The following is a 21,506-nucleotide window of genomic DNA, read 5'->3' as shown; positions in this document are numbered from 1 at the left end:
TAGTGACAACTAAAATATAGCAAAAACTATTTAGCCCAATCAACTTAAGCTAAATATGTCCATGGTTCTTAATTATGGGTGTGCATATGTGTGCGTTCGTGCAAGTAAAAAAGATGTCAACTCGAAACTCCAACGCCATCCTCCTCTCTTTCATGTTAATGAAACGGTGGAGCAGTACAAGTTTTTATTTTTTGTTGTCCTAGACTACCTGGCTAAAATGCTTGCTCGCTAGCTAACTTGCATTCATGAGCAACATTATCTAGTTAACATTAGCCTAACAGCTAGCTACATATTGAACTGCCATTATCGCAGGCCAGGGGAACAATAATGGATGGATCAGAATCGCCGTTCTAATTATTGGCCAGTAAGGATAATTAAGTAAACCCACAAGTTCAAATCCCGATCTCCATCCATTGCTAATTTAGGAAAGGCCCAACTTTAGCTAGCTAGCTACCAAAGGACAACGACATGCAACAATTGAAGTTGTTTCTGTCAATGACGTATGCCCTCAATGCAATTTGATAGGAGTGACGCCAAGATCCATACTGGCTTCCGTTGACACTTTTTTTTTTGGTGGGCCAGGACCATTCACAGTTGAGCTTGCTCAGTTTAGCTCTGACGCTAATTGTTATAGTTTTTTTGATCAAGGTAGGCCAAATGCTCCATTCAATGCTACGGGCGGTAACAATGTCATACTCGTTTGGACCAAATAGCATCAGATAGATGGCCTACACGTAGATAGACAGAGGGGCGCTGTTTCGCTTTCTCCTGTGAGATACAGTCAGCCTCTTGCGAATTGAACGGAAATTATGAAACACAGAGAAACGAAAGATACATATATTTTTTTTATTTGTGATTTTTTGGGGGGAAGCCTGACTTCCCTTGGCTCCATGAATACACGCCACTGCCCTCTCCCATCATTGCTGTTGGCAGTTGCCTTGTTGGTGAAGTCGCTCATCATCGCTAGCAGATTAAATACAAGCTGCATTTTAATTAGGCAACTGTTCAACAATTGACCCAAAAATATGAGCGAGGAGCTAGCCAGTGCTGGTAAGACTGAACAAGCCAAAGTGGTCATGTGGCAGTGCTTTACTGAACAGTTGAGGTAAGGTTCTCAGGCTCAGTAACTGCTGGCCAGCAAGAAGTCATTTTGGTGAAAGTGGACCACACTTTGGCATGCTATTTCCTAATTAAAAGTGTATATATTTGTTTTATGGCTGGGCAACTAAGACTTCAGAGGTTGTTTAATGGCTTGTAATATTGACATGTTCTCCAATTTCACTTTTACAGACAAAGGGACACAAGAAGATGCCAGTCTGAAGAAAATGTATATTTTACAATCTATTATAGTAAATAACGTTTTTTTTATTGATTAAATCAACCATGTATTGAGGAAATGATGGAACACTTTACACAGTAAATGCCAAAATGTGTCATCCTTTACCACAAGTAATCAGATATAGAAAGCCTTATACAATATTCATTTAACTTGTCAGATTTAGTTCATTAATCTAATCAACTATATACATTCTGTTTAAAGGCTAGGGAGTTAAATTCTTGTAGTTACTGGAAAAACTATATGGATACATCTAGATTGAATGTGTGTGTATATACAAGCCCATGAAAAATACATAAAATTGCAACCTCATTGGTTGCAAGTCATCAGAACGGGGAAAACCTGGTCTCTGTGTCAAGATCATGTTCCTGTATGGGAGAGATCATTTTAATTACATGAATCACAAATTAATGTCAATCATTGCCTAGATCAACTAACCTTGTGTGCATATACCAAAGGTTCTGATGTTCATATGGCTCACCTGATTGAGCTTCTTGAACTCCACGACCTGGAAGAAGATGTGCTCCAGGATGTGTTTGGCATCCCTCTGATCTTTATCCAACTTCCCCGTCACCCCCAAGATGTCCCCGCACTTCCTCACGTAGAACTCTAGATCATCGTCTGTGCCTGCAGGAAGAACAACAACGTCATTAAGTCAAATAGGACCTGGGGTTAACGCTGACATTGTCAGAGATCAGCTAACAAAATAATAGGATGTAGTATGACGGTTCAACACTTACATTTGTTGGAGAGCTGTGCCAAACGCACCTTCTCGGAAGAGAAGGTTTCATCCAGGTCAAAGAGGTCAAGCATGGGGGGAGGCAGATCCCTGAAGGCAGGCGGGAAGACCTGCTCAAAGCAACCCATAGGAAAACACAGACAGATCTTGGAGGGATGGCAAATTGGTAATTTTCTACAATGATCAAGTGTGTATAGTCGCATCACTAAATCCCAGTCAATAAGCTCGATTTGAATACAATCACTAATGCACATGTCATTCTCAGTTGAGTGTATAGAACCCACACAATGGTTGACGTAGTGGAAATTGTGTAGAGCTAGAGAGGGGTGCTGAAGGGAAACTTACAGCAGGCTCCAGCTGTGGAAGGGGAGTCTCAAACTGAGGTGTGATCAGCTGGAGAGGCTCATGTTTGACATTCATCTGCTTGTAGGAACTGCAGGAGGACAAGTCAAACACATTGTCAACTAACATACCGTAAGATCAAGGACCTCAGCCACCCGAGCCACGGCCTGTTCACCCCGCTACCATCTAGAAGGCAGAGACAGTACAGATGAATCAAAGTTGGGGCAGAGAGACTGAAAAACAGCTTCTATCTCCAGGCCATCAGACTGTTAAATAGTCGCCACTAGCCGGCCTCCGCCCATTACCCTAAACTTAGTTACTGTTACTAGCCGGCTACCACCCGGTACTCAACCCTGCACCTTAGAGACTGCTGCCCTATATACATAGTAATTGAACACTGGTTACTTTAATGTTTACATACTGTTTTACCCACTTCTTATGTATATACTGTATTCCAGTCAAGGCTCATCATATTTAACTACTGCTGTACACACCTTTTCTATTCAGATACTGTCTATACACAGCATCATATATATATACTGCTCAAAAAAATAAAGGGAACACTTAAACAACACATCCTAGATCTGAATGAAAGAAATAATCTTATTAAATACTTTTTTCTTTACATAGTTGAATGTGCTGACAACAAAATCACACAAAAAGAATCAATGGAAATCCAATTTATCAACCCATGGAGGTCTGGATTTGGAGTCACACTCAAAGTTAAAGTGGAAAACCACACTACAGGCTGATCCAACTTTGATGTAATGTCCTTAAAACAAGTCAAAACGAGGCTCAGTAGTGTGTGTGGCCTCCACGTGCCTGTATGACCTCCCTACAACGCCTGGGCATGCTCCTGATGAGGTGGCGGATGGTCTCCTGAGGGATCTCTTCTCAGACCTGGACTAAAGCATCTGCCAACTCCTGGACAGTCTGTGGTGCAACGTTGCGTTGGTGGATGGAGCGAGACATGATGTCCCAGATGTGCTCAATTGGATTCAGGTCTGGGGAACGGGCGGGCCAGTCCATAGCATCAATGCCTTCCTCTTGCAGGAACTGCTGACACACTCCAGCCCAAAGAAATGCCACCCCACACCATGACTGACCCACCGCCAAACCGGTCATGCTGGAGGATGTTGCAGGCAGCAGAACGTTCTCCACGGCGTCTTCAGACTCTGTCACGTCTGTCATGTGCTCAGTGTGAACCTGCTTTCATCTGTGAAGAGTACAGGGCGCCAGTGGCGAATTTGCCAATCTTGGTGTTCTCTGGCAAATGCCAAACGTCCTGCACGGTGTTGGGCTGTAAGCATAACCCCCACCTGTGGACGTCGGGCCCTCATACCACCCTCATGGAGTCTGTTTCTGACCGTTTGAGCAGGCACATGCACATTTGTGGCCTGCTGGAGGTCATTTTGCAGGGCTCTGGCAGTGCTTCTCCTGCTCCTCCTTGCACAAAGGCGGAGGTAGCGGTCCTGCTGCTGGGTTGTTGCCCTCCTGCGGCCTCCTCCACGTCTCCTGATGTACTGGCCTGTCTCCTGGTAGCGCCTCCATGCTCTGGACACTACGCTGACAGACACAGCAAACCTTCTTGCCACAGCTCGCATTGATGTGCCATCCTGGATGAGCTACACTACCTGAGCCACTTGTGTGGGTTGTAGACTCCGTCTCATGCTACCACTAGAGTGAAAGCACCACCAGCATTCAATAGTGACCAAAACATCAGCCAGGAAGCATAGGAACTGAGAAGTGGTCTGTGGTCCCCACCTGCAGAACCACTCCTTTATTGGGGGTGTCTTGCTAATTGCCTATAATTTCCATCTGTTGTCTATTCCATTTGCACAACAGCATGTGAAATGTATTGTCAATCAGTGTTGCTTCCTAAGTGGACAGTTTGATTTCACAGAAGTGTGATTGACTTGGAGTTACATTGTGTTGTTTAAGTGTTCCCTTTATTTTTTTGAGCAGTGTATATATATTTATATTCCAGACTCTGACATTGCTCGTTCTGATATTTCTTAATTCCTTTCTTTTATTTTGGGATGTGTGTGTATTATTAGGTATTACTGCACAGTTGGAGCTACAAACATAAGCATTTTGCTGCACCTGTGATAACATCTGGAAATGATGTGTACGCGACCAATACAATTTTATTTTATGTATGATTTAAACATGCAGGCATGGAAGACAAAACAGCCTGTACCCACTTCCACTATGGCCTACTGTAGTGAAAACTGATGTCTCCAGTTTATAAAGCAGTATGTGTTCTCACCTGATGACTTGGGGCAACGTGTTTGTTGATAGTTTGAGTAGAGACATGTCAAACAGGGAGGTAAAGTCTCTTGGATTTTCCTCTCCCTCTTGCAAGCATACTCGCAGTCGCTCAGACAGGCAGCCTGTGTCTGGTAGCATGGTGTAATCAGTGATCTGAGCCAAACAGAATGAGAAGTGTCACTTCTAGGACACTTCTAGGTAAAACTGCAGATCCTAAAACATGCCTTGGCTTCTCACCTCGGGGTCCTCTGCATCTATCTGGTTCAGATTAATGTTATCACCCATGAGCCACTGGAAAACGACATCCTGTATAACAAAAAGAGAAAGGGAACATTACAACCAAATGGAGTCAGTAGGGGATCAAATAGTGGATCACCAACCATTACCATTACAGTGCTATATGGATCACACTCTCACAACCATTCTTGTGTTACTGTGAAGACGTTAACAAGCCTCCCATCAGGAAGTCGTCAAATACCCTTTTCACACAACTGAGCTGAGCAAAGATATGCACAGCCATGCTGTACTGCCCTGGCCTGGTTATGCACCCATCATAGCTGCTGGAACCATTCTGGAAAGGACAAACATCTCTAAACCAACACATTACAGTTGGGTTGGCATGATCGTGTGAAAAGGGTAAAAGAGCCTACATTTATTGTCTCTCAAACGTGACAAGTCTGAGTGTTTATAGACAGACACGCCACTCACCATTATTTTACTGTTCTCCTCTTTGTCCAGGTACTGGTCACTGAACATGTGGCAGGACCCCATCACTGCCAGTTTGCCTGCCTCCTAAATGACAAAAAAAAATAACAATTGACACAACTAGTAAATAAGTGACATACTGTATCTTTGAAAAACAACGTATGATCATGTTGTATTGTGTTGGCAGGAGGTCAACGGGAGCTCCTCACCTTGACCTGATAGAAGGCGAGGACAGGCCTGTTGAGGGGGAAGCAGACGGACCCAGTGGAGAGAACAGCCACAGCAGGCTTCATCACGCTCAGTGTAGCTCCATACGGGTACACAAATGTGAGGGCCCTGTTCAAGTACACATTAAGAGTACAGGTTGAATCTTTTACCAGGGGGGCACTGGACAAGCCAAACTGCAATCACTGTTTCACTCATTGGTTTGCTTGTTTAACAAGGGCCAACCGCTTTTGGGAAATCTGTCTGTTTATGTCTGGCATATGATATGATTAGACATGAAACTGTGATAATATTTCTGCTGTGTGGTGAGAGTGTTGACAGTTATAAACATGAAAACAAACATACACTTGGCAATGATGACATGAAAACAGAAGACCTACTGTGCATTGTTCCCGACACTTTCATCTTCGATGATCCCTGTCACCACTTTGCCTGCAGCCCGACTGATCTCTCTAAAGGATTAAAAGCAAGATGCTTGTACAGTAGCGCAACAATGCATGCGTCTCATAGCTTGCGAAAGAATCAACCCCATTATCCTTTTCTTGGTACATTTACTTAATTGGCATTGACAAGAAAGCAATGATAAAAGCACTATTACCTTGGGACAAACCAAATATCCAAATGTCTAAATGGTTAATCAACTAACCTGTTCAGAACACCATTGGACACAAGCGCTTCTTTTGGATGGAAATACTTGTAGTAGACATTCCTCACGACAGCATCTACAGTAAAACAGAGAATGAAGACAAAACACTCATCATCAATAAAACTGACAGTGAAATATCTGGATGACAACAACCGGAGTCACAAGGTCTATTCTCATATGATCCTCACCATTGTTGACCATTATCCCAAACTCCTCAAGGAGGAAGTTGATATTGGTGTCATACTTCATCTCCCCTCCTTCACCCAGCATCACAAGGACATCTCCTCCCCCATCCAGGTACTGTTTCAGGACCTCCAACTGAACAAGAGAGGGCGAATCAATGTCTGACTCAAAACATAAAGCGACCAACATACCTAACAGTGTTTAGGTTGGCAGAAAAATGTTCTATATTAGTGAAATGTGTTGCTGCTGAATTGCAATGCAGGGACACATCAAACTTTGATATGAAACTGTTAAATCTGTTCTTTGAATATCCTGATTACTCTGCCTAAATCTCCATCCAAAGGCATGTCATTTGAACTCCTACAACTGACCAGCAACACACCTCAGCAGCAGTGAACTTTTCCCTGGGGCCAGCAGTAATCCACAACTTCACACCATTCAACTTCTCCAAGGAGAGCTCCTCTTTCATGCTGTGCAGGAACAAAACCACATATATGAGGAAGTAACCATATTATGATGACAAATACGTGACTACAATGTATTGTTCTTATGTAGTTATAGCAAGCAATATAGCCAGCTAACTAGCTTCCTAACGTTAACTTACCTCTGAATCTTCCATTGTGACCTGAGTCTCTTCTGCAGGGACTTGTAACCATTGTTGGCTGTGAACAGTTCTCTCTTGGATGCGTTAAAAACAACACTGCTGCGCTGCTCCTTCTCCATTGTATGTTAACTTCTATTTAAAGACCTGTGACAAACACGTTGTTACATTATTGCATTGCGTAGCTATATGATGATCTACTCAACGTTAGCTAGCTAGCAGCTAAGTTGGCTCGCTAACTTACACAAATCGTTACTAGCGAACAAAGTGTTGAAGGACCAATAATTTGCTGTTTCTTCGTATATTTGAACAAAGTAGCTAAATCCCTAATGCATCTTAAAATATTAACGGATTTCTATAAAAAAGGATAATAATCGTTGTAAGTGAAGTTAGCTGGCTAGCTAAATACGTCTAGAAACCATCTTCCAGTGGCTCAAACTGGTGCATTGTGGGTACAAAACTGATCCACAAGAGTAACCATGGGCGCTAAATGCATAGCAACAGGAGAGGGGATCACAGACAGATTCTCTCTTTCCCGCTGATACCGCCTACACTGTATCAATACATGTTCCACGGTCTCTTTTTCCTGGCAATAGTCACACTTTTCTGTTGGGTGCTTTCCTATCACATTTAAAGTGTTATTTAACCGGCTGTGTCCCATCTTTCCACCGAGTTGGGCATCTCTTCTTCTTTTTATTGGCAAATCGCAACCAACTGACAGGTGCATACACATCCACCTGGAGTGTGAGGTCAGTCACAACCTATCTATATCACTATATTCTCTTAACTAACCCTGAAGTTCTAATAAAATAAAATAATTATCTACAAACCTGGCTACTCCCATCACCACCATCCAAAATATCACCCACTCCCCTATCCCGTCCAACCTCTGACCCTGTCATACGACCTCTCCCGCTCTACATCATACATTCCACAAAATAATATATGTTCAACTGTTTCCTCTACCATACAGCCATAACACATTCCAGTGCCATGTTTCACTATCAATTTCAAAGAGGTATTCAATCCTGTATGCCCTAACATAACTTCCTTCCATTATATGACACTATCTCCCGTACAGATTTCCTTGTACTATAAAAACGTCTGCCTTTACTACTTTCATCCCAGGGTCTCTGACAGCAATCTAACCCATTTTTCCAAATCAATGTTTGAATTTCCCTTCTACCCAACTGCACCTGTATATCCACAATATTATTTTTCACAGCTTTTTTTGCTATTATATCTACTATATAATTTCCATAAACTCCTGTATGAGCCAGAATCCAACATAACTGAATTTCAATACCATTTCTTTGTAAGCCCAACAACAGCATCATATTTGACCCCCTTTTTCTCCCCAATCTCGTGATTATCCAATTGCGATCCATTTACGATCTTGTCCCATCACTGCAACTCCCCAACCTTGCTCGGGAGAGGCGAAGGTCAAGTCATGTGTCCTCTGAAAACATGACCCGCCAAACTACGCTTCTTAATACCCGCCCACTTAACCCGGAAGCCAGCTGCACCAATGTGTCGGAGGAAACACTGTTCAACTGACGACTGAAGTCAGCCTGCAGGCGCCCTGGACCACCACAAGAAGTCGCTAGAGCGCAATGAGCCCATTAAAGCCCCCGCCCCCCGGCCAAACCCTCCGCTAACCCGGACAACGCTGGGCCAATTGTACGCTTCCCTATGGGACTCCCGGTCAAGGCTGGTTGTGACACAGCCTGGGATCGAACCCGGGTCTGTAATGACGCCTCATGCAGTGCCTTAGACTGCTGCACCACTCGGGAGTCTAGCATCGTTATTTCTAACCATAAATCCTCACGTTCTGACTTTCCAGATCTTAAACTACACAAAACTGATGCAGAGTCCCAACATATTACCACTTCTTGGTTGCACCTCCTCTACCCATTGGAATCCAACAATTATCGCAGCCATTTCTGTTGAATATACAGATAAATCATGTGTTAGTGTCTTGCATAGATTAACATCGAACTCAGGAATAAACACACCTGCTCCTGTCTTCCCATACATGACATTCTTTGAACCATCTACAAGACAAGAATAAAACTAATTACTAATATATTGATCCACTATTGTTTCTACATTACCTTCTTCACACCACTGTTTATTTTTCTTCGATCAGGCTAAGAACAACATGTGGTCTTGTATAAAACCACACCTCTTCCTCTCTGTCAGCAGTCAGTCTGTAACATCAGCCAGGAAAGGACGCCAGCTCATGCCGTGTTCAAATCCACTTGGAACTCAGAAGTCTCTGACTTCAGTGCGTTCAAGACAACTGGGAATTTGGGAAAAATCGCTTTGAACGGTCATCCAACTCGAAATTCCAACCCGGGAATTCGGAAACATATTGACTTGAAGATCACTGATGTCATAATTTGAGTTCCCAGTTGTCTTGAAAGCACCAGTGTCCTAATCCACCAGGTACATTTATGTCAGAGGAGAACAACTAATTGTCAGGGGAGAAAACAGAAAACAGGACTCCCCATTATAGTGGAGGGGGAAATGGCAATCTTCGTGATCAAGCTTTGCGTAAATAAATACACATTTCGAAGACAATCATGGTACCAATAATTGCTAATATTACACCAGATGTATATCCTGCTATAGCTGCCCCAGTCAAGTGGTTGGCCACACAAGCTCACAGAATGGGACCGCCAAGTGCTGAAGCATGTAACGCGTAAATATTGTCTGTCCTCTGTTGCAACACTCACTACTGAGTTCCAAACTGCCTCTGGAAGCAACGTCAGCACAATAACTGTTTGTCGGGAGCTTCATGAAATGGTTTTCCATGTCCGAGCAGCCACACACAAGCCCAAGATCACCATTTGCAATGCCTAGCGTTGGCTGGAGTGGTGTAAAGCTCGCTGCCATTGGACTCTGGAGAGGTGGAAACGCGTTCTCTGGAGTGATGAATCACGCTTCACTATCTGGCAAGTCGACCGCCAAATCTGGGTTTGGCAGATGCCAGGAGAACACTACCTGCCTGAATGCATAGTGCCAACATTGGTGGAGGAGGAATAATGGTCTGGGGCTGTTTTTCATGGTTCCGGCTAGGCCCCTTAGTTCCAGTGAAGGGAAATCTTAACGCTACAGCATACAATGACATTCTAGATGATTCTGTACTTTGAACTTTGTGGCAACAGTTTGGGAAAGGTCCTTTCCTGTTTCAGCATGACAATGCCCTCGTGCACAAAGCGATGTCCATACAGAAATGGTTTGTAGAGAACGGTGTGAAAGAACATGACTGCCCTGCACAGAGCCCTGACCTCAAACCCATCGAACACCTTTGGGATGAATTAGAACTCCAACTGCAAGACAGGCCTAATCGCCCAACATTAAAATCGTCCAAACTCATTAAATCTGAATGGAAGCAAGTCCCCGCAGCAATGTTCCAACATCTAGTGGAAAACCTTCCAAGAAGGGTGGAAACTGTTATAGCAGGAAAGGGGGTACCAACTCCACATTAATGCCCATGATTTTAGAATGAGATGTTCGACAAGCAGGTGTCCACATACTTTTGATCATGTAGTGTATTTGCAACTGCTCGAATAAAAAAATCTTGGTCGACCAACAGCTTATTGACCAAACAATAGACCAGTCGACTAAATGGGGTCAGCCCTAAAGGTAACAATCATTTATTGTGACCATCGGTGCATTTCTTACAAATAACCCGTCGATCTGTCTTTAAAGCCAATGGGACTGTCATCAAACGCTTTTAGCTCTTGCTTTTTTACTCAATGTATTGATTAATTTCATCATCTACAATACTTCGCAAACTCAATGTGCAATCAAATGTTATATGAATGCTTCCTTCCAAAATGTGTATATTTGACACAGTTTAATATTATCTCCAAACAGGGAAACCTAGGTTTGTCCTCTGCTGGGTGCTCACTTGGATTTATGCCTAGCTTTGACTCAGTGCCAGTGCCTAATCATTACTTGATTACTTTATTGTATCACTATGATAACGCTAGGATGTCCAATGTGTAAGACGAGTGTGAGACATCTCATCTCCTGTATTTACTCTAGTGTCCCTTACATCTATGGTAAACACGGGTAACAACTCAGGGGAGTGTTTTGAGCAACTGCAGTACCAAGGGGTCCTGAGGATGGATACATGTGATGAGGTGGAGGTCAAGGTGCCAGTAGATATGATACACAGAGATGTCCCGGACAGAGTGATTGAAGTGCTGCAGGACATCTACTCAGCAGCTAGCCAACTAGAGCAAGAGCTACTCCAGAGTGTCTCTGCCAGAGCCAATGTAAAAGCGGCCGTGCAGCAGATCAATGCAGCTCTGTCTAGGGCCCTCCAAATAACCTGCTTAGATCGTAATTACTTGCTATAGCGAAGATGGGTTGGCAGCTGTTGAGGGCCATGGAGTTCCTTTGATCACCCCTTCAGCAGACATCTGTGGCAATGAGGAAGGAAGTAGACCATTGAAATGTCGTTTTAACATTTTCCTTTGTGTCATGTCAGTGAAACTGAGAAGTATCTCCAAATGGATTAAACAGAGTAGCAAGGGAGCACAACAAGAGCACAGGCTAGTTGTTGAACTGCCATCTTCTAGCAAGTGTCAGTAGAGGAAGCTGGGTCTAGTACAGTTTATGAACCATCTAGGGAGGAGATCACTGAGGTCAGGGAAGTCCTTCAGTCGGAATCAGACGATTCTCTACCATTGGGGCAATGGTAGAGAATGTTGGGTTCATGCCGCAGGAAGGACGTGTTGATGAAGGCTTGTCCAAGGCTTGTTCCAGGACAACTTCTTTAGCACCACTTTCTCAATTGATGAGACCCAGAAGACTATCACTACTATGAGCACTTCTGGAAGTGACAGGGGTATTAGCATTATCACTACCCCAGAAACGCCACTGCAGAGTGTGCACCAACAGGAAGGAGGTCTCCTCAGAGAAAAGAGTGACCGAAAGTGACAGAAACAGCCTTGCAACCTGGTCAGATGCAGAGGGACTTCGTACTGCAGAAATGGCTATGTCGGAGCTAATGGAGAGGATGGTGCTCAGCCGGGAGGATGCAGCATCCTGAGCCTGGAGATCCTCCTCTCCTCTAGTTGTCTCCGTCCTCACACTGACAATTTAGTCGACCAGCTGCACAACCTTTTGACTGTGAACAGCACTTTTACAGCACCATCTGTTTCCGACAGGTTAAAATCTAAATCTGCTCTGCCGAAGTCCAAAATAACAGCGGAACTCAAGGGAGGGTTTTCTATAGATGGCATATGCTCTCACTGAGAGATCTACACTCCAGAAAAATATAAACGCAACATGTAAATGCAACAAGTGTTGGTCCCATGTTTCATGCACACACACAAAAAAAACAGAAATGTTTCATATGCAGAAAAAGCATATTTATTTCAAATGTGCACAAATTTGTTTCCATCCCTGTTAGTGAGAAGCTCTCCTTTGCCAAGATAATCCATCCACCAGACAGGTGTGGCATATTAAGAAACCTTGTGCTGTGGACAATAAAATGCCACTTTACAATGTGCAGTTTTGTCATACAACATAATGTCTCAAGTTTTGAGGGAGTGTGCAATTGGCATGCTGACTGCAAGAATGTCCACCAGAGCCGTTGCCAGAGAATTAAATGTTCATTTCTCTACCATAAGCCGCCCCCAACGTTGTTTTAGAGAATTTGGCAGTACATCCAACCGGTCTCACAACCGCAGACCCTGTGTAACCACACCAGCCCAGGACCTCCATATCAAGCTTCTTCACCTGCACATTCACCTAAGGAATTTCTTTCAATTGACTGATTTGCTTATAGGAACTGTAACTTTGTAAAATCTTAGAATTTGTTGCGTTTATATTTTTGTTCAGCATAGCCTAATAAAATAATCCCCATAAGAATCGGCCAGTTTTAAGCAAGCGATATCAGTTTCTTTTTTTCATTGGATGCATTTCAATCCACCACATCAGCCAATGTAACAATTCTGCATCTGTGGTGAAAGGTGACGGTGTCAGACCATGAAACATCCTGAAAATCGGTCTTCTCACAAAGTCGTCTGTAGTGTCCGAACAGTTTAGCCTAAATTTAGTTAAATTACTTTTTTTTAATTATATATATTTTGTGCTACAAAAATGTCCTGGTTTTTCATTTCCAAAATCTGGTCACCTCAATCTATGTTTATTTCTGAGGCTACCATATACATATTGAAGTATACAGATTTGCAATGATTTTCTTGAGATATGCATGGTAAACCCACAAATAACAGAACAAAATAATTTATAAATATTTATTATGACATCAAAACTGATTCCACATGTTAACAATTAACTCCCCATTCATATATTTCAGGGAATGATTTATCTATCAGTGCCTTGAAAATCCTAGCCTATTTGCAAATTTTTCTTTATTTGCATTGTTCATTTCTGCATGAGATACAATAATACCTTTACAAATAAAATTACAAAGTAATTGAAAATTAAATACGACACAGGTTGCAGGTTTTACTTCCAATGTAATATCATACAAGGGGATATAATAAACATAAATATTTTTCAAGAATACATTTTTTTTTGCTCTGTGTGAATGAAGAGCCAATGCAGTAAGGGTGCATTTTAACAAAGTAGGCGGGAGAAGTTTGGTCTCTTTTGGGTGGCAGCAATGTAGAATCTGAATGTCCTACACTAGAGGAAGTTGTCATCACTGGAGACATAGGAGAATCCAGTGAAAGCATTTGGGCTGCTGGTTGATAAGTTGGAGAATTCAGGGGTAACCCCCACAGAGCCTGACACCATCTCTTTGGTGAACTCTGGATCAATGTGCTGCATGTCTGCTGGGCCTTTCTGTTGGGACACAAGGTTTAGCACAGCAGAAAATACTGAATGAATGTTATATTAATTGTGTATGTATGTTATGGATAGAAATTCTATGAAAAATAATACTGAAATCAAATTTGTTTTACACACTTACCACGTTGGGGTTGTATGGAGGTTTGATTCTCCGATGGTAAAGGTCATCCCAGTTTATCGGCGAGAAAAAAGTATGGTTTTTAACTTCGAGCTATATGTGAAAGACAAAAAGATTTTCAGGGCTCAATGCAGCCGTTTTTATCTTGATATCATATCATTTTCTGGGTAACAATTAAGTACCTTTCTGTCATTGTTTTCCATTCAAATTGTAAAAAATAACAAAAATAGCTTTTTAGCAAAAAACTATTTCTCAAGGAACAATTTTGCTTGGATTGTCTGGGGGGGTCTGAGTGAGGGGCCTAGTTGGAGGGATATGTAACCTGAAAACTAGCTGTTAATGGCAGGGAGGTTTGAAACTCTCTTTGTTATTCGTCTATTAACTTATACTGCCTGCCAGGCAGTGAAAATCTGAGGCCCATATAACCACGTGGACTGCGGTTTAGGAGTCAACCCACGCATCACTATCAGAGGACACCTGGACCGCCTATTGAGATGTGCCTTTTGTTAAAGATGCAATCCTGTATCTTAAGAGCTTACAAACATTTTTTTTGCAAAATGTAACATATCATATGAAATGGATGATGTTGCACACAATTGTGCACAGTTTTCGGGGACTCGTTTTGCCCTGTTGGCACTACTTTCAAAACTACTGGCTGAAGTTATACAAAAGCTCTGGAGCATCACTTTAAGTAAATCAGATGATATACTAGGTTCTAGTGATTCTGGAGTGGGTGTTTTCAAAATGACATGTGTGTATGTGTCTGCATGTGTGTTAACTCCAGGAAAGAGAGAGAAAGTAGACTGTCCGGTGAGGACATCCTCATCCTGTGTATTGTGACAAGTTCACTCACAAAGTCTGCGATAGCACCCAGCCTGCGATGCTGGTCTTTCTGTAGGAGGCCCATTAGCAGGTCACACGCCACAGAGCTGGCCCCCCCTGGCAGACTCAAGGGCCTGTGGAGGATGTTGTCATACATCTCAGACATATCCTGGCTATAGAAGGGGGGCTGGAAGGAACAGAGGACAAAATGAGTTGATACCCACAATGAGGTGTAGCCGACTTGGTTTGGAAAATGATGAATACATTACTATAGTATGCAGAACCATAATACATTACAGCAAAGTACATGTGAATAGGCCTTTCAGAGGGTATGCTCACCAGCCCATATATCATCTCATAAAGTACAGTTCCCAGACACCACCAGTCTACCGTGTGGTCATAGGGCTGCTGTTTCAACACCTCTGGAGCCAAATACTACAGAGCAAAAGGCAGTGTCAGTGGATACAGTGACTAAGGGAAATGGGGGGACTGTAGGATATACAATAGAAATCAAAACTTACCTCTGGGGTTCCACAGAAAGTGGAGGTGGTGGACTCCGGGTCTATCCCCTCTTTACACAAGCCAAAGTCAGTCAACACAACATGGCCCTGGAGAAGGTCCAAATCAAAACATCAGGGTGAACTTGTTTAACCCACGGAGAACTAATATAACGATAGTCCTGAATTCATGATATACATATACTTACCTCTGAGTCTAGCAGGACATTCTCAGGCTTCAAGTCTCTACAAGAGAGAAAAATATGGATTTTTTAAAAACAGAAAACCTTCTGTACAGCCTAAAGGCACTGCTGACAGAGTGACCTTCCACAGAGGGAGTAAAGGAAACCAGCAGAGAACGTGGGTTTACTGTGAATGACCTGTGAATGCTGTTAAGTGGGTGAGACTTAGTTGTCAACATTGTTGAGAGGGTGTGACTGACCTGTAAACAATGTTGTGCGAGTGTAAGTAACCGATGGCACTGGCCAACTCAGCCGTGTAGAAGCGAGCCCTTGGCTCTGAGAAGCAGTGCTCTTTCTGAAGGTGATAGAAAAGCTGCAGTAGAATATCAAAAGTAGAAGGAAATTAAATGATTTTTTATCTCTTGTACAAAATCAAAAAAAGAGCCTATGTCTTTACTCCATACATTACCTCTCCTCCATTGACGTAATCCATGACAAAGTAGAGCTTCTCTGGGGTCTGGAACGAGTAGTGGAGCCCCACCAGGAAGGGATGCTTCATACTCTTGAGCAGCACATTCCTCTCTGCCATGATGTTCTTTTGCTTCACACGGAAGAATCCAGTGCCAAATAAATACAGCAATTGTGAATCATTATTGTTAAACCCACTCCTACCGACAGCATATTCACCTTTTTGTATATTGTTTTGGTTTTTTAATCTACTGTTATATTCAGAATTATGTGGAACCTCTTTTTTCTTCAGTACGATTTTTTTCTGCAGCACTTTCACAGCATAGAACTTGTTGTCGGATTTCAGTTTGGCAAGAAGAACCTGGGGACACAACACCATTGATTAATAATAAGGTCATAACACAAAGTAAAGTATATCAATTGTTGGTTGTACACCAACAGCATTTTCTGTCAATTTAGAGAGCACTGCCAAAGATGACCATACCTTCCCAAATGTTCCTTTCCCAATTATAGCCAGGATTTCAAAGTCTGATAGCTTGGCACTAAACATAAGAGAGAATGGTGTGGGCGAAAGAGGCAAATGGCTTTAGTAGCAAACTGTACAATAGCATTCAGTGTGTCTTTAGATGTTAAAATGTATAGGCAAGGCTAAGCTGGTATCTCTTTGCTCTGCGGAAAGCCTTTCCATGTCATCCCCAGATATCACCAACACCAGTGTAGTTGCCAAAATAGTGACACATCCTTGGGGTTCTGTCAACAACTTAAATCATGTCAATAACAGAGGATCTGCTATTTATTTTGGTGAGAACCATGATAAAGCCTGGGAGGGTCATCTCTCGATCAGACCGCATGCTGGTGTTGATAACAATAACATTACTGTTGTGATGTTTCATCTGTCAATAACTAGCCACTGAGTGTTGGCTATATGCTGCAGGTGGTGAATTGCAGAAAATAGCTAAATGGAGACATGGGTTTACTAATTCCCTCTGGCGTCAACGGCCTGCCCTTAATACCTTCCTTTACACTTGTTCCTGACTGAATTTGCTTTACCTCTCAACTTAGTTTCCAATTGGCTCTTTCATACCCCCCTCCTCTCCCCTGTAACTATTCCCCAGGTCGTTACTGTAAATGAGAATGATTTCTCAGTCAATTTACCTGGTGAAATATGGGTTAAATAACAATTAATTACTAACTTGTATGAAAAAATATCACTAATTAGTATTAGTGTGTTTAGTGTTCACTTCTTACCCATTTGCAACATCTACAGACAGTATTTAAATACTTACATTAGGCAATCATGACCTGAAGTGTGGACTGCAACAATGATCCCAGTGTGTACATCCACATTGCTTATTGCATATTATCATAAAGCCTGGTTACTCACTGATGATTGTGTGAGTGACCAAGGTTGACGTCAATGGAGTTTGCTGATTGAAGCTGTGAAGCAATTTGAGGAGACAATATTACTGTGCTAAATGGATTGAAGTGAACAATGCCATGTTCACTGATTCGATTGAGTGTAGAAGGGTCAAATAACAGGTATACAATAATGAACCATCACACGCCCATGTCATTTGGTGAAAATAAAAGTGATTGGAAAATATACCTGACTCCAATTATCCATGTCTCTTTTCTGTGCCTATCGCGGTGGGAGTCAAAGGCATTTGAACTGAAATGGATTATTTATTTGTACCATCAAATATGAGTGAGCTCAAAATAACGTATACATTTTTAAAAATACTGACTTGAAACCTAGACATTCATTGCTAGAAATCAATAAAAGTCAATAGTATACCATTTTTTTTTACAAAATGTAACTGTAAAATAAACAATACATGAGCATTAAGTTGGTCAAGGATCTTACCCTCTTGTGTGTAGAGTACTTTTTTCCTCACTCAGGTAGGGTATTGGTATTCTGTCCTTGCAAGAATCTGTGACTTGCCAAATAACCTATAGCTTATTTTCATGTCTCAGATGAATAAGTATCTTTGGCCAAGTCTTATGTCCAAAAATCTACGAGAAAACAGCGTCAATTCACAGAAGATTCTCGGGTATGTAAAGTGTAAGAAATGGATTGATGCTGGACATCCAGAGGACTGGCGCAAACTCGTTTGCGCGCAACAGGTTGTATCACTGTAAACAAGTATTATGCAAACCCACATGGTAGCATGTGGCATGTATACAGAGTTGACACGCTCAAACTACTAATTCAAAGGTGCATTCACCAAGAAGGCCCAGGAATTTAATACTGTAGCCTAGTTGTCTCAACATATTTCCATTTGAAACAAACCAAACTGCACATATTATTTGACACACTGTGTGTACACACACACATTTTATTGCAATGAATTAGGTACATCTTATTATGGTGACCACTTCAAATAAGACAGTCAAAGCCAAACTGTTTATAAACATGAGTGCTTAACACATTTGATTTTTTTTATTTAAAAGCTGACTTATTTCCACCCCTAAATCATCAGATTTCTCAGAGCAAAACAGTGACATTATTTTCCATACATCTTCTTTGAAAATAGCCAATACATCATAGTAATGCTGTATGACAAGTCAATACTCAAATGACAACTGTCTAGACTGTACAGACAGCATCAACTACACCAATCGCAAAGAAACCAAGAAGTAAACCAACAAATCTGCCAAATTCAGAAACTAGCATAATTAATCAAAACATTTCAGAGAAAGTAACTGAATCATAGGGAGAACAATTTATATGGGAAAAGGATCTGTGATTGTTGGGTCTTCATTTCCTCCTATTTTAGATTTGTGAAGATAGTATTAAAATAATATGTTGCCATCTACCTATAGCAGTACCGATTTGATACTGGAATACCAGAGATTCAATGAAGCAATGCAGACGGTGTTGAGATTTAAAATTAGAAGTAAGAATTAATTTCCTCTTGAAAGACCAACATCAACCAGTACCATTAACATGACGCATAAGCAATCTCAGAAAGATAAGGAAACTGAGAACAACTCCGGAGTGGCACAGCGGTCTAAGGCACTGCATTTCAGTGCTAGAGGCATCAATACAGACCCCGGTTCGATTCCAGGCTGTATCACAACTGGCCGTGATTGGGAGTCCCATAGGGCAGCGCACAATTGGCCCAGCATCGTCCGGGTTCGGGCTTGGCCGGGGTAGGCTGTCATTGTAAATAAGAATTTGTTCTTAACCGACTTGCCTAGTTAAATAACGGTTCTATAAAAAAAATACTATGCGTTCTATAGTAATCTCCAATCTTTCAGCCTGGTTCTCATGCAAAGTTCAAAAAAATGAAATACATTAACATACTACAATCACAACCAAGTGCTCAGAGAGGGACAAATTGAAACACTTGGAGCTGCATTTGATCCGTGATTCCTTTTTAAACAATCTTACATACTTCCTACTTAAACAAGTGCATTTAATCTTGGGAAGCCGATTGGGACCAGGAGCGGGATTTAGAGCGTGTGGCGGATCCAGAAGCTGAGTGCTTGGCGGGGGACTTGGATTGGTGAAGGTCTTCTTGTGGGAAGGGAGACTTGGAGGCAAATTTGAACCGCTCTCCGTTTCCATTCTCTACGGGGGGTGGGGAACGACTCTGGGAATTCTCGCTGACAGACATCCTTGGAATAGCCTCTGTTTCCCCGCTCAGACTTCACTTTAGAGCGAGACTTGCATGTGTGGGAGCGAGAGCGAGATTTGTGGCTCGCCGAGCAGCTGCGAGCCTTGCGTGCAGGAGCGAGAATGAGACTTGGAGCAGGACTTCCTGGTGCTAGAGCGGGACTTGGAATGGGTCTGGGACTTAGAATGGGACTTCTTCACGGATCGAGAACAAGATTTGCGGTCGGATCTGGCGCAAGAGTGCCGTTTACAGCATGAGAGTGACCGGTGGAGGACAAACACACAGGAATTTAAACTAGGTCTTGTACAGTATGTGTGCTTGTCAATATGCTGCTGTGTTACAATGAAATGTCCCCTCTGGGATGAACTAAGTATTAATCTATGCAACTACCCCAGCCTTGTGAAGTATTGGAGTTCTTGGGCAGGGCAGATGCAATCTGGTCAGTGCTATTTCCGTGAGAGTGACCTGGAGTGGCTGCCAGAACTTCTGCAGCTCCTTCTGCGAGAGCGACGTCTGTTACGAGACCTGGGAGATCAAACACATTGTAAGCCTGGGTAAATTACCAGCTTTGGTACTAGAATGATAGCAGATGAATCCTTCAACACCTTCCACATTAGGGCAGTAAGGACCCAATGCCTGCATTTAAGAGGTGATGTAAGTCCAGACCTAGAGGAGCTACCAGAATTGGAGCGTCACCAGGCGGATCTTCCTCCCATTGATGTCAGTGCTGTCCAGCTTGTGAGGGCCCTCATGTCCGAGCGCGATCGGAACTCAATCACCCCCTCATTGGTCCACTCCTTATGGGCGTCGGCATAGGTCACCTCACCAGCTTGGCGCATGAAGTCCTGTCAACCAAAAACAAATAGTGTGCTTGTAACATACGTTTGTGCTGTTGTTCGGAACCCAGTTTTCAGAGAAGGACGGATAGAATATAAACGGAGACTTGAGCGCTCACCTTTAGCTCCTGCCAGCTGCAGCGACTAGAGAGGTTCTTCACAATAAGGCGGTACTCTGTGCGTGCAGGCGGCCCGTACTTATCCCGGCCAGTGCAGCTTCGGCTGCTGTAACCACTACTGCCTTTAAAAGAACACGGAACAGTCAGTATGGCACAGTGGGGGAGTCTACAGAGGCTACACTGTGGGGTGAAAACTCAAGGGGGGCTACTAGAACTGATCCTTGGACGTTTATCCCTGTGTGGACCAGGCCACTAGCCCCTTGACATGATTGTAGTAATTAGTGATGTGGTCTAACATTGCCTTGGCAGAGGTAGTAACACATACATTCAGCCAATGTACATCTGAGCATCATGGCAGTCACGGGGAATGGACAGCATTCCCGCTCTTTGCTCAGATGCCCATTTCTGATTCATCAACCTCAAGCTTACATTTATTCTGCTGTACAAAAAGGTATACATCACGACTACCAACTGATACCACAGTAGCTGGCAGAAATGCACCAGTCCACAGATACCATTTAACTTACAACTGAATGCAAACTGCTCTCTTATGTAACAGGGAACTAACACAGACACCAACATGGCTTCAACCTTTTGCAATATTTACTTTTTAATAGAAAAACCAATGGGATTCCTCACCCTGGTCTATTGGCAAAAGGCTGCTGTCGTCATGGCTTCCGGTAAGGTCAGCTAAGAGGTCATATGTCAAAGGTCACACACACATTAAGATGAAAGCCAAGGCCAAACAGGACAAACAGGACAGACAGGCAGTCATAAAGGTAGGCAGATTCAGCCCACAGTGGACTCTTTCAAATTCAAACATCCAAGGACTTTGGTATAATGAACACATTGCATCTATATTCTTTATAGCTAGGCTGCTTGCATCTAAAAACCAGGCAGTGGGTGCATTGAGATTGTACCAATGCCATAAAGCAAGCAGCACACCTGAAATATTAACA

The 21,506-nt window shown here is 42.7% G+C and overlaps 3 protein-coding genes across 6 annotated transcripts; all 3 read right to left on the bottom strand.

Moving 5' to 3' along the window:
- Window positions 1-1,311: 1,311 nt before the first annotated feature.
- Window positions 1,312-7,509, bottom strand: ift52 (intraflagellar transport 52 homolog (Chlamydomonas)). Of its 2 annotated transcripts, XM_014166333.2 has the most exons (14): window positions 7,293-7,509; window positions 7,052-7,195; window positions 6,830-6,917; window positions 6,453-6,582; window positions 6,265-6,340; window positions 5,999-6,070; window positions 5,603-5,729; window positions 5,397-5,480; window positions 4,926-4,994; window positions 4,687-4,841; window positions 2,421-2,508; window positions 2,077-2,185; window positions 1,818-1,963; window positions 1,312-1,704 (listed from the first exon to the last, which is right to left on the bottom strand). In XM_014166333.2, exons 2-14 carry the CDS (start codon window positions 7,168-7,170, stop codon window positions 1,663-1,665), a joined length of 1,305 nt encoding a protein of 434 aa, XP_014021808.1. In that variant the 5' UTR covers window positions 7,171-7,195; window positions 7,293-7,509; the 3' UTR covers window positions 1,312-1,662. The 2 variants fall into 2 exon arrangements, with proteins under 2 accessions (XP_014021808.1, XP_014021807.1); XM_014166332.2 differs by having other exon boundaries at window positions 7,052-7,504.
- Window positions 7,510-13,312: 5,803 nt separating this feature from the next.
- Window positions 13,313-18,083, bottom strand: LOC106582834 (serine/threonine-protein kinase Sgk2). 3 transcript variants are annotated; one of them, XM_014166329.2, is made up of 13 exons: window positions 17,837-18,083; window positions 17,579-17,641; window positions 17,357-17,409; window positions 16,457-16,514; window positions 16,250-16,333; window positions 15,974-16,105; window positions 15,765-15,877; window positions 15,532-15,568; window positions 15,347-15,433; window positions 15,165-15,260; window positions 14,857-15,012; window positions 14,007-14,096; window positions 13,313-13,879 (listed from the first exon to the last, which is right to left on the bottom strand). In XM_014166329.2, exons 2-13 carry the CDS (start codon window positions 17,594-17,596, stop codon window positions 13,721-13,723), a joined length of 1,083 nt encoding a protein of 360 aa, XP_014021804.1. In that variant the 5' UTR covers window positions 17,597-17,641; window positions 17,837-18,083; the 3' UTR covers window positions 13,313-13,720. The 3 variants fall into 3 exon arrangements, with proteins under 3 accessions (XP_014021804.1, XP_014021806.1, XP_014021805.1); XM_014166331.2 differs by having other exon boundaries at window positions 15,765-15,859; XM_014166330.2 differs by having other exon boundaries at window positions 17,579-17,611.
- Window positions 18,084-19,362: 1,279 nt separating this feature from the next.
- Window positions 19,363-21,253, bottom strand: LOC106582777 (serine/arginine-rich splicing factor 6; the record flags this gene model as incomplete). The annotated part of the gene is given in 6 exon segments (XM_014166204.2): window positions 19,363-20,117; window positions 20,259-20,285; window positions 20,287-20,332; window positions 20,335-20,437; window positions 20,548-20,669; window positions 21,187-21,253. Coding segments are annotated over 6 exon segments (444 nt in total), but the record flags the coding sequence as incomplete, so codon positions are not given.
- Window positions 21,254-21,506: the final 253 nt, after the last annotated feature.

Source organism: Salmo salar, chromosome ssa22 (assembly GCF_905237065.1).
Source record: "Salmo salar chromosome ssa22, Ssal_v3.1, whole genome shotgun sequence".
NCBI classification, from domain to species: domain Eukaryota; kingdom Metazoa; phylum Chordata; class Actinopteri; order Salmoniformes; family Salmonidae; genus Salmo; species Salmo salar.
Note: the sequence above shows the minus strand (reverse complement) of the source record. Positions and strands in the feature narration are given on the sequence as shown.